The 12,435-nt window shown below is 41.2% G+C and overlaps 2 protein-coding genes across 4 annotated transcripts; one reads left to right on the plus strand and one right to left on the minus strand.

The window, feature by feature from the left end:
• Window positions 1–56: 56 nt before the first annotated feature.
• foxf1 (forkhead box F1) lies at window positions 57–3,941 on the plus strand. The gene is made up of 2 exons (XM_032560883.1): window positions 57–1,605; window positions 2,552–3,941. The coding sequence occupies exons 1-2, from the start codon at window positions 627–629 to the stop codon at window positions 2,713–2,715; spliced, it is 1,143 nt and encodes a 380-aa protein (XP_032416774.1). The 5' UTR covers window positions 57–626; the 3' UTR covers window positions 2,716–3,941.
• A 1,442-nt stretch (window positions 3,942–5,383) lies between these two features.
• On the minus strand, window positions 5,384–12,252 carry mthfsd (methenyltetrahydrofolate synthetase domain containing). 3 transcript variants are annotated; one of them, XM_032560880.1, is made up of 9 exons: window positions 12,096–12,252; window positions 11,857–11,960; window positions 10,689–10,802; window positions 10,513–10,626; window positions 10,057–10,170; window positions 9,867–9,957; window positions 9,518–9,630; window positions 9,296–9,421; window positions 5,384–7,152 (listed from the first exon to the last, which is right to left on the minus strand). In XM_032560880.1, the coding sequence occupies exons 1-9, from the start codon at window positions 12,199–12,201 to the stop codon at window positions 6,409–6,411; spliced, it is 1,626 nt and encodes a 541-aa protein (XP_032416771.1). In that variant the 5' UTR covers window positions 12,202–12,252; the 3' UTR covers window positions 5,384–6,408. The 3 variants fall into 3 exon arrangements, with proteins under 3 accessions (XP_032416771.1, XP_032416773.1, XP_032416772.1); XM_032560882.1 differs by lacking the exon at window positions 10,513–10,626; XM_032560881.1 differs by lacking the exon at window positions 10,689–10,802 and having other exon boundaries at window positions 6,409–7,152; window positions 12,096–12,201.
• Between the last annotated feature and the right edge of the window lie 183 nt (window positions 12,253–12,435).

Genomic DNA, 12,435 nt, shown 5'->3' on the forward strand with positions numbered 1-12,435 from the left:
TAAAAAAATATATATTCATGCATAAAAACAAACATAAACTCAAATTGGAACACAGTGTGACACAGATCCGCAGCTGAAGACAGATGCATATAGTTATTTTTATGATCCAGGGGTGGAATGAATAAATTAATTTGCTCGAGATAACATATAAAATCCATATCTGTTAGATATAAAATCATTCTACTAAAAAAAGTGAGCGCATGCACGCAGATGTGCATGTTTGCAGCCCACCACTGGAGTAGGAGGGGACTGGGCGGGCCCCCAGCGTTAGGATGACAAGGCGTACAGCTTCCAATGCGCCGATGGCAACAGATAAGTAAAAAGTGAGCTCCGCGGACGCACGACAACACAGCAACTGAAGTGGAAAGCGGCTCCTGTTCAGCTCCGCGCTCTATTTCGGACGTTACCTTTAAAAAAAACAAAAAAAATAAACGGCTTCAGACAGGACAGAATTAAAACCAACGAAGGAGAGTCTAAAAGACAATCGTCCGCTTTTGGGTTTGGGGTCTTTTCCCACCCCTCCTCTTTATGCCAGGGAAGTGTTGTCAAACTTTCTAACCGTAAGTGGAGAATTTATTTTTTTTTCTTTGTCTTTGCCACCTCGAAGACTGAATCCAGGCAAACTAATGACGGCAGAGGTCCAGCAGCCCCCAGCGCAGCCTCCTGCCCAGAACAGCCCGATGTCCGCGCCGGAGAAGCCGCATGGACAGACGGTGGTGATGGAAACCGCGTCCTCCACCACGAAAACCAAGAAGACGAACGCAGGGATCCGGCGACCAGAGAAGCCCCCTTACTCGTACATAGCCTTGATAGTCATGGCCATCCAGAGCTCCCCAACCAAGCGGCTGACGCTCAGTGAGATCTACCAGTTCCTGCAGAGTCGCTTCCCGTTCTTCCGGGGCTCGTATCAGGGATGGAAGAACTCCGTGCGTCACAACTTGTCTCTGAACGAGTGCTTCATTAAGCTGCCCAAGGGCCTGGGCCGACCGGGGAAAGGCCACTATTGGACTATCGACCCGGCCAGCGAATTCATGTTCGAGGAGGGCTCCTTCAGAAGAAGACCCAGAGGCTTCAGGCGCAAATGCCAGGCGCTGAAGCCCATGTACAGCATGATGAACGGCCTGGGATTCAACCACATTCCCGAGGCGTACAACTACCAGGGGAGCGGCGGGGGCCTGTCTTGTCCGCCCAACAGCCTGTCTCTGGACAGCGGGATCGGGATGATGAATGGACACTTGGCAGGTAACATGGATGGGATGGGTCTGTCCGGCCACTCCATGTCTCACTTGTCGAGCAACAGTGGACATTCCTACATGGGAAGTTGCACGGCGTCCACTGGGAGCGATTACCCCCACCACGACAATTCCGCCTCCCCGTTGCTGACCGGCGGGGGAGTCATGGAGCCTCACCCCGTCTACTCGAGCTCGGCTTCGGCGTGGGCCTCGGCCCCGCCAGCGTCGCTCAACAACGGGGCTTCGTACATCAAGCAGCAGCCGCTGTCTCCGTGCAACCCGGGGGCGAACAGCCTGCAGCCGAGCTTGCCCACACACTCACTGGACCAGTCGTACCTGCACCAGAACGGACACAGCAGCACAGACTTACAAGGTATACTTAAAGCTTACGATGTCACAAAACTGTTCAATATTCCGCGATGCTGCTGCTGTGAAAATTAACACACACACACACACACAAAAAAAACAAATAAAAAGACCACACTCCTAAACGAGAAGCACAAAATTTAATTCACACGAAAGAAGTAGATTTTTTTTTTAGGCTGCATGAAAAACGGACACGTAGGTTACTGTGCCAAATAAGCGCAGTGCAAACAACACCGTCTTAATTCTGCTGCCTTATTACGGAATATCCTAAATTAATGCCACCAGGGGAAATTACCACCTATTTTATCCTTCTGAAATTAACGTGCAAGTATCAGTTTCCTTTGGAATAAAACTTGAATGAGAACGAGACGTTAACTTTCTTTTATGGAAAGGATAAAGACAAATAAGGCGTGGGGATGGCAGAGAAGCGTGCCAATCTAGGCGCTAGAAAAGCAAGCGCGGTAAGGTCCAGCCTGCCTGGCCCCGAGGGCCCCGAGGGCCCCGGTCCTCCGGGACTGGCGTGCAAAAGGGCCGCTGTCAATTAACCCTTTTTAGCCCGCCTCTACTTTCGATGATCTTGATTCTGCCTCTTTAATGGACTTCGGCTTTGTGAGAAAGAGAAAAACAAAACAAAACAAAACAAAACAAAACAAAAAACAACGTGTTCGACTTACAGTTAAAATTATACAAACAAAAGTGTAATTTGGAAAATTTTAAATTAAAACTGAAAGAAAGTGTTTTTGTTTAACTGTTTAGAAGAGCCGGGATTATATTTTCAGTTTACTTATTCTATGCCAGTATAATCATTTTTTTTATTGCTCTTGTATTTACAAATAAATCTACAATTTTTGAAATGAATTTATGGCATCTTCAAAATTAAATTTCCCAGAATTTATACACATGTGATTTTTTTTTTCTTTTTTCTTTTAATATTCCCCATCCTCTCTCCGCAGGTATTCCTCGGTACCATTCCCAGTCGCCCAGCATGTGCGACCGGAAGGAGTTCGTGTTCTCCTTCAACGCCATGACCTCCTCCGCCATGCATTCGCCGGGAAACAGCTCCTACTACCACCACCAGCAGGTCTCCTACCAGGACATCAAGCCGTGCGTGATGTGAACCCCGCCGGGACACGCTGCACACCGCATGGACGGTGTGGGAGTGTGTGTGTGTGTGTGGGTGTGTGCGTGGGTGCGTGTGTGTGTGTGTGAGTCACTCGGACTGGAGCCATGCAGACAGCAGCACGGGAACAGAGAATTAAAACAATAAAACAACAACAAAAATCACCACTGAGAGACTTTTGTGCTGAGGAGAGAGAGCTCCTTGCTTCCTGTAGCCCGGAGTAATTCCCTGTGTTGTTGGACACCAGACGACTGAAGCCACACAATAATAAAATAATAATAATAATATATAATAAAACAAACAATTCCATACCTTCAAAGTGGCATAACAAAGAGAGAGAGAGAGAAAAAAACGTGCAGTTTGGTACTAAGTCCTGCGGAGCGGATGACCTCTCACTTCTCACATGTTTAATAATTTTTTGTAAAATATGCACACCTTCGTTTTTTTTTTCCGTTTAAAGTTTTTTTTATTATTATTTTTTATTTCTAATTTTCATGTTGTTGACAAATTAGCTGGAACAAAAATACCCGGCGTTGATTTCTGAATAAATAATTATGGACATTACATAGGCCTATATACTGTACGTCCATACTGTATACTGTGTAAAAAAAAAAAAAAAAAAAAAAAAAAAATTGGCACTTTTTGAATAGCCTATAAGCGCAACTTTTTATTTATTCTCTAGGCCTGTATTTTCAGTTTCCGGCGAACTGGCCAAGGAGTTCCGTGCTTTATTGGCAATATTTGTCAAGATGCGTGTTATTTGTTTTAAAAAAAAATGAAAATAAGGATATATTGTAAGCACTGTCTCGTTTGTCAAATTTATGTGGACTATTACTTCTATCACTTAGTGTAGATAGGCTATTATCAGGAAAAACAGCGAGGGTTCATCCTGTGTGAGCTGATGTTTTATCTTTTTTTTTTTTATTAAAATAAAACCACCCGAATTCTGGGGCTGTTTGACCTTCTAAGTCCATAAAACGGGAGTTTATCTTGCATTTTTAGAGGAATGTTGTGAAGAAATATGTAAAGAAAAAACGGCAACCATTGGGAACCAACGTGCGTTTCGCTCAACAATAATTCAGATCCCTTCTTCCTAAAATTAGGAATTTTTTTTTAAAGAAATTTGGAGGGGGGAAAAAAATCACTACGTTAATTCATTCAATTTGAAAAATGATCGATTCCAAAGAAAAAAATAATAAATCAAATAAACTTTGATTCACAAAGTCAGGTGTTTGCGCTGGCTGGTAATCAACATTTTGATGTTGTAAATAAGAAACAAAAGATATCTCACTCCAGCGTAAATTTCAGATATATTACTCAAAAACATTCATAATTTAAAGTAAAATAACATAAAATTAGAAAAAGAATCTCAATCTGCATCAAAAATGCTAATGAATTGTTTTTGCTACAGCCTACTCATTCAGGGCTACATAAAAATACATGTATATATAGTTGTGCAGTGGAAAAAAACTACATGATGACGAATAACCTAACATTAACTCATTATTACACGAAACAACACGACACAATTAATGTAAACGTAAATAATGAATATGTGTAGACCAGCGTGTTCTAGACCCAAATCAAAACATAACTCAGCATGGTGAACATTTATTAAGATTTTCTATGGGCAACATTTTTGGTTGCGGCTCTCGTTTCTTTAGTGTCATCCTTTGAATTAACCCCCGGAAAGATGCTAAAATATATTTTGGTTCTAGTCTGAAGCCAAATGCAACGCGACCTGCTCCGACTCGCAAATCTTATAATCCGGAACACACAGGATCGTTTTGCCAATCTTAGTCTGTAGGATCTGTTGGTGCTGGAGTCCAGGCGCGCATCCTCACAGAGAGCAACGCACTTCCATTTAGTTGCTCTGATATCTCGCATGACCACTGACTGAACCCCAGTGAAATACCACGCTGCCCGGCCTGAGCAGGGGCAACGGCACTTTAACTAACTGATGACATTTGCTGAGGTTCACGACTCTGTTGGGGCTCAGAGAGAGAGAGAGAGAGAGAGAGAGAGAGAGAGAGAGAGAGAGAGAGAGAGAGAGAGAGGGACGGGCAGCTGTTCCCAGGCCAGGCCTGGTTGACAGCTCCATAAAAAGCCCGAGCCCCGCTCCGTGCAGACAGATGCACCGCGGGCTGGTGTCTCAGAGGAGTCGGGCTTTAGAGCTAACAGAGCTGACACCGAAGCGGTCATTTGTCAGGTAACATTGAGATCTGTAAAAAAAAAAAAAAAAAAAAAAACAGAGCTACAATACATTACACACCAATCGGGATAAGGGGATTGTATGATTGAGTTTCAGATGAATCTCTTGTGAGAAGCTCAGGTAGACATGTTCAGAGGTGAGCTGCAGTGAGAACTTCAGAAAGGCAGTGACTCATTAGGAAAAAACTTCTGATTTGCTCCACTTTTAAAGTGTAACTGGCGTCTTATGCGTTACATTATCACCCCGTTTTCAAAAAGGAAAATGATTGTCTTAACGCCATGCATAAATGTAAGCTCTGCCATTTAGAATAGTTTTTAGTTTGAAGACTGAGCTCACAATTCTCATCTCTCATTTTAACAAAAGGGCACAAGTTCCTCCTTTTCAACATCCATCACAACCAAAACAAAGTTTGGTGCAACTGTTTAATTTGGGGGGAAAAAATGACAAATGCTGTCTAGTTATGACTGGGTGCTTTAATAGTGTTATCAAACAGATTAAACAGAGGATCGAATCAGGATGTCACAGTAAAAAAAAGTTCAAATGACTAAGAAGCAAGCCTGCCTTAACGTAACAGCTTTACACAAAAATACAAACAATGATCTTAAACTCGAACTACAACACCTGAATTTTGCAGGTTAAATCACACAAGTAACTCAAAAAATAACTACGGCCAAACTAGGGCTCTCTAGACTACCTAGATTTACATAAATCTTAGCTAAAATAGCACAAAAGGTTTGACTTTGAGTTTGTCCAGTGGGACATGTGTGGTTTCAGTGGTTTCCAATGCTATCTTAAATACAAAATTTGACAACACTTCTGTTTTTTAGAATTTGATCAAAGAAAACGAAAAATGAATGCTTTAAAAAATATATAAATTAAAGACATGGCAACTTTGTGCATGCAAGTTTTCTTGCAAACTGAAAGGTTTTTGAAATGTCACTGTAAAGTCTCATGCATCCATAATCAATATCATTTACACGGTTTCCAGATGGTGGAGTCATTTGCGTCGTTTTTTCTTGTTTAGTTTTTTTCCCCCAGCAGACTATCAGCCCTAAAAGCTTTTTTATAGCTGGAAAAGCTTGACTATGAAAAATAAATTTAGTGCGTCTTTAAATTAGAACAGAAAGCTACAGAAACATCATGACCTGCAGCAAGACATTACACAAAATAAACCTTCAGGCAGGAAGATCACCTAAACACATGGAGTGAGAGTTGGGTGTAAACAGAGAAAGGCACATGTGGGAATCTTTAAGCTTATTTCAAATGTTACAACAAATACAATTCAGGAAATGTTTCATACTGACCCTACGTTTAATTTCCTCACACCTTCAAGTCTTGTTTTTGCTGGAAAACTACAACGAACATTAAGCTCATGTAACAGATTCCATTTGAAATGATAAAAACAGAACAACACTTCTAAAGATATTAAACATGCATTAATATGAAGATACTTTGTGGCGGTACGCTGCCTGCTGCTGTTACTGATCAGCCTCCTTGGCGGCGTCACTTTTAGCATCTGGCGGGGACGCTTTTGACTTCGCAGCCGCGGATGGTTTTTGTCTCTGTCCGGACCTCTTGTGTCCCCGCTGGCTCTTGGCCAGCTCGGCCTGCAGGCTGTGACCGTTCAGGCTCAGATCCTGCAGCGCCTCCAGGGCCTGGTCTGCCACCTGAGGGTCGCTGTAGTCCAGGAAGGCTCTGTGCTGTGCGCCCTGCCAGGTGAGCCTCAGCGGGGCGGCGTTCCTCTCCCTCAGCGCGGTCTTCAGCTCGCTGACGCGTAGCCCGGCGGGGATTCCTCCCAGGTACACGGTGGTCACACTTTGAGGGAGCTTCCTCTGGGTCGTAGCTTCACCTCTACCTTCCTCTGGGCCCTGCTCCCTCACCATCCTCCTGCTCCTACCTTTCACCGCTTTGCCAGCCTCTCCCTCCTCATCTCCTCTGCCACTTCCCCTGCTGTCTTTCCTGGCTCTAGCAGGCTGCTGTCTGGGTTTCTGATCTGCCTCTCCTTTTTTCTCCCGTCTAGATTCCTGGCTGGTTTCTCCCTCAGTATCCTGTTGTGTATTCCGCCTTGGCCTCCGTCTGGGTTGTCTTTTCGGTTGATTAGTTTGCAGACCGGGCTCTGCTGCATGCGACGCTGTCCCCAGAGTCACGTCCTTCCCAGCCTGTTCCTCCAGAGCACGCAGCTTCTTCAGGATGGGAATTTTCTCCAACTTTTCTGCGTCCAGCTAAAGACAAAAGAACCGGTTTTAGCCCATACTGCCCGCCGTTAATAAATATCTTTACAGCCTCAGGATATTTCACTTCCCACACAGTTAAAAATAACCGCTGCCGTCTTGATTTGTTGGGTCTTCAAGTGTCCTGGCAGCCTTTGATGCTGACCAGTCATGTAAAGGATACAAGCCTATTGTTTTTCACACTGGCCTGTTTGACCCGTCGTTCCTCCTGAACCCTGCAGAGCCAAGGTGGCTGGGCAGAGCCGCCTTTGATGATCAGACTTGGCCTTCCTGTCTGGGAGGTCAGTGGGCCTTGTTTACTTACATGTGTGTCTGAGAGAACCCAGAGGTTACACACAACATGGCCACACGATGAGAATGATATGCTCATCGTGTCTGATGAGAAGAAATATTATCAACAAGAAATTCACACACAGTCTCTGCCAGTGGAAATAAATAAGGAGGAGGATTCAAGCCACACAATATTATAAATACACAGGAAAGAAAGTAATGATTGGACATCACACAGAGAGGATACGTTCAAACAGCAGATGTATTGTGCATTGAGGGTTATATGAGTGAAACACTTGCATAAAGAAACACTTTTAAAACACTCGTGTCTCATGAGAACATGAGTAAGCGGGGTTGGCCCACTAGGGGGCAGTGTGACCTTAATAAAGTAGGCACTGAAGCTCAGTCTGGGGTAAAGCCTTTAAGGTAAATTACATTTGCAAAACCTGCCTGATCAAAACCTAGAGGCAGACGACTTCCAATATGAAACAAGAACATCAGCAAAAGCATCTGCAAGAGAAATAAGCAAGCAAGTTCACCGTTTCAACAGAAAAAATAAATTCAATAATATTAAAAATTGTATTTCTTTATAAAAAAGAAATTAAAAATATCTTATAAATATTCAATATGTGCGTTGGGCAGAGGGGAAAGACCCTAGAAGTACCTAAAATACAGTAACACTCTGGTAAAATAGTTAATAGGAAGTGAAAATATTGACACATTTTACTAACTGATGACCAAGTTATATAATTATATAATGTATCTTTATATCATTATAAAGGTACAATTATAATGATTTAATTGTACCTTTTAATTACAATTTTATAAATATATGCTAATGTGCCTCTTGGCCAGGTCTCCATCAAAAAAGACATTTTATCTCAAAGGATTTCCAGGTATAATGATGCTAAAAATGAAAAAGAAAAAAAAAAAGAAACAAATAGGACTGATGCAGTGCCTTAATTCATGCTATTGCTTTTCTTTGCAACTTCTTTTTGTAGTTATATGTCATGGTTTTTAACATAACCATGACAAAGCAAGAAGTGTTTCAATGCAGAGGAGCAGCTAACTGGGTTTATGAAAACCAAACAAATACTCTGCTGCTGGATGAGTAAAAAATTTAATATCGCTGTGGTTTGAAGCAAAGCCAGTGGTGAGGAGGATTATGTTTATGGAAGTTTTCTATTCATATGTAATGAGAATGTTAGTTTCCTGGAAAATAAAATTGATATGTTTGGGTCATTGCGAAAGAAACAGCTGAAATACTGGAAAGGCAGCATTGTGTGCTACATACAGGCAAGGCTGTGAGTAGATACGAGCAAAACAAGCTATACACAGGCTTTGGTCAAAGTATGGAAAAGGTGACAAAAGTCAAAATGTATTCCTCAATACATTCACCCACACAAAATCAAAGGAAAAATTCAGTTGACTTTAGAGATGAATCTAAAGTCAGTAGAAGTTATACATGCAACTTCAAATGGACAACAGAGAACAATGTCTGACTTAAAATAAAAAGATTTTATTGGTATAATAACCTTTAAGTAAGAGTATATTCTCAGTTTTTACAGAAAAAAAATTACAACATAAAACAACATTTAATTCATTGTATTTAAAGCATAACAGCAACAATTGTTCCTACTGCTGCAATTGAATCTATTAAATATTAAAGCTTTAGTTTTTGTGCAAGAAAAAAGGAAAAACAACAACAACACAACTGTATGTGTCCCCTTCTGACTAGATTTCAACTAACATGATATATTTCTCAACCTGAGAAAGTTAATTTAAATCATCATGCCAAAAGAATAACCAAAATGTAATCTCACACTAGCATTACACAAGCCAGATAAATAGCCTTAGCTTTTACCTTAGTCCAGATGATTCCCTGTGGTTTGGGCAGCCTGCATTCAGTCTTAATGACTCTGGTGGGTGTGAGGATGTAATCAACAGTCAGGTCATGACTTCCCATCAGCTCCTCTGGAATGTCTACCACCTAAAACACAAATGGAGCAATTTAATCGTTTCATTAAATGGCAAAAAAATACTATAAAACATTTGCAATTTTCCAGAAAATCAGACAAATACTAACCTGGCAGTCATGGACAACAGTGACAACCACAGTGGAATCATTCACAGCTCCCATCGAAGCCATCATGGCCCACTCCAGATCAGCATAACCCTCTCCCTTTCCAATCCGACAACCTGCAGAAGGTGCATGTTCAGGCATTTTTCAAAGAAATGTTGTTGTTTTTTTTATTATATAACATACAGAACTAAGCTAATAATAATTAAAAAGAAAATGTTTGTCAACAGCATTATTTTATTTAGGTGAATAAATGAGAAAATTCCAATACTTTCAGATCTGAAGAAACCATTTTAAATACCATATATAGTTGTTTTTTTTTTTAAACAGCAGTCTTTGGTTAAAAAGAACAAACCTTTCTCAGAAACTGCCACTGAGCCAACCACCACCAAGTCAACCTTCACTTTTGCATCCAGGCCAACAGGAACACTGAAGTCCTTCACACCCTGCAGGAGATTTAAAAGTTACAAAAACTTAAGACAATTAGAAGAACCTCTTAATTTCTCTGACTCTTATGAATACTGTTTCAGGTTGAAATTGCAAACCTGAGATGAAGCACAAACACGCAGCTGTTCTTTGTTGGCACCCTGCGGCGGGGTGATCTTGTTGAAGAGACCAGAGCGAAGACGAGGAGTTGGAACCAACAAAGTCTTCTGTGCCTGTAAATTATGCCAAACAATAGACCACTAAAGACTGGGAATTAGACTAACTTTAATTAAACATTGATATATGACTGGCATATATCAGAGAACTGTAGAGTGAGGATGAAAGTCGCAGTAAGATTCAAGATGAAATGACGTACACTGTTGCGATGTTACTAATTATATAAAGTTAAAAAAAATGTAAAAATCCACTAAATAGTTTGTTTTCCATGTACTGTTTTATAGATTTATATCTCCAGATTAATCTGAGCAACTACAGTTTTTTTATAAAAATGCAAAGAATTTTTTATTTTTAAGGAAGTGCTTTTTGGTGCTTTTCTTCCAGCAGCTGCATGCTACCTGCAGCACCGCGAACCGAGCACCCTCCAGAGGTTTGTCAGGATCCACCTTCACCTCGGCCGTCTGGGCGAAAGTCTGCAACTCTGCCACTTTGCTGCAGGCTCCGAAAGCCCCCTAGAGAGGAAAGAATAGCAATTCATACAAGTTTTTTTTTTTTTTACCTTTGGTCAACTTACTTCCAGCGTGATAAAGCGAGCCTGCTGCTGAGGCCTGTCTGGGTTTACTTTCACTGTCTGGCTTGACCTATACTCCTGAAGCTCTGCAAGCCTGTTGCATGCTTGATTGGCTGCCTGATCAATAAACACACAATAAGAAAATAAACCAGAAGAATAAATAAATAACAAGACTCTGCTATTACTATTTTAAAGGCAATGTAGCAAATACATTTGTGTTTACACCCGATTTAATTCAATTGAATCAGTTTAATGAACAGTACTACTGAGAGGTAGTACTACTTGTCATGTTTACAAGATAATTTTGTCTTAATTGTTTCCTGATTTGTAGCAAGTATAGCTAAAAACAGGGAACTTTGTAGCAGGTTTCTAAATCAATTAATCTGTTGCCCAAATTTAATTAAGCTTAGAGGACAACTTGTAGATATGTCATAGCTATAGTACCTTGCCATAGCATCCATTTTTATTGAACATTATATTTTCCCACATTAAAAGTAGAGAACACGGATTCTTCACTAAAGTCACCCAACAAACCTCTGAAGCCTTTGCAGAGCATCTGTATTTACACTGCGGTTAGTTTGCACAAGGGGTGGACTATATTTGATAATTAGGTGAACTTTTAAAGCAAGTGGTTTCACTGGATTTAATTTAGGTATATTAGAGGAGGCACACAAATTTAAATTAAATTGTAAGTTTTTAGAATATTATGTAAGATTTTCCTTCCACTTCTCCATGATTTACTCTTTTAAGCAGAGCCCACCACATAAAAATCTAATAAAATATTGTAGCAAAGCTGCGCATTACCAGTCTCTTCCATGCACATGGTGTCGAATATGCCACTCAGCAGAAAACCGACCATGTGGCGCAAAACTAAAAAAGGAGTTTTGGAATTAACCGCGTCAGATTGCATAGATGATCATCTTTCTCTGTAGAAGAACTGCAACTTTTGCGCAGTATCTGTGAAGTATCTCTCCTAAGAAAACTGAGAAAAACAGTTGTTCCGTGCTATTTTTAGGGTCCCTAAAAAATAACGACCCCAGAGACCCAAAATAGCCCACAAGCAGCACTCATGGTGGAAGAACTATTAGCATGAACACATAATAAAAAAGGTACTACGATGTCGGAACACGTCATTTAAAAACGCGGTGGTTCTTCTGTAGTCGGAACTTGCCTTAAAGTTTGGGATTCTGTTGTGGACAGGCCTGGGAAAGTTAGCCAAGTTCTTTTCCTCTATGTAGTCCCAAACCCTCTGACGGATGTCCCACTTGGACGCTCCTGGACGTCAGAAGAGGGAAATGAGGTTAGGATTAGTCCAAACAGACGAAGCTACATCAACGATGGTAGCGACCTGGACAGGACCTTAGCTACATTTATAAACAGAAGTAAAGCGAGGAGGAGCATTGTTCTTACCTGGGTTTATTTTAATGACAGGCTCCATGATGTTGTTGGTGTTAGAAATGAGCTGCTTCTTCAACACTGACTTGCACTGGAAAATCTTCCACGTGAGCGCTAACATGCAGAAACAGCTGCTTGTCAATGTTTATCACTGCTACGGAAGCTTCCAAAGGACAGTTTTTTTTAGAAAGCGCGAACTCGATTTCTACGCAGCCGTGATTGCAAGTATTTCATGAACACAATGTCTTTCAAGTTTCGCTCTTATAAAGAAGCAATGTCCAGTTGATGTGCAGAGAAAACACTGGCCTTTTTTTAATCCCTGAATTATTTAGAGGTCAGAGAAAAGCGATCTAAC

This window comes from Xiphophorus hellerii, chromosome 4 (genome assembly GCF_003331165.1).
Source record: "Xiphophorus hellerii strain 12219 chromosome 4, Xiphophorus_hellerii-4.1, whole genome shotgun sequence".
Taxonomy (NCBI): domain Eukaryota; kingdom Metazoa; phylum Chordata; class Actinopteri; order Cyprinodontiformes; family Poeciliidae; genus Xiphophorus; species Xiphophorus hellerii.

Bases quoted from the DNA above. Each gene is read 5' to 3' on its own strand.
- foxf1 (XM_032560883.1), top strand. From the start codon at position 627: ATGACGGCAGAGGTCCAGCAGCCCCCAGCGCAGCCTCCTGCCCAGAAC. The intron at 1,606-2,551 runs GTATACTTAAAG...CTCTCTCCGCAG, and splicing joins CAGCAGCACAGACTTACAAG to GTATTCCTCGGTACCATTCC.
- mthfsd (XM_032560880.1), bottom strand. From the start codon at position 12,201: ATGTTAGCGCTCACGTGGAAGATTTTCCAGTGCAAGTCAGTGTTGAAG. The intron at 10,803-11,856 runs GCAAGTTCCGAC...TTTATTGATCAG, and splicing joins ACAGAATCCCAAACTTTAAG to GCAGCCAATCAAGCATGCAA. The intron at 9,631-9,866 runs GTTTGTTCTTTT...CACCTTCTGCAG, and splicing joins AGTGGCAGTTTCTGAGAAAG to GTTGTCGGATTGGAAAGGGA.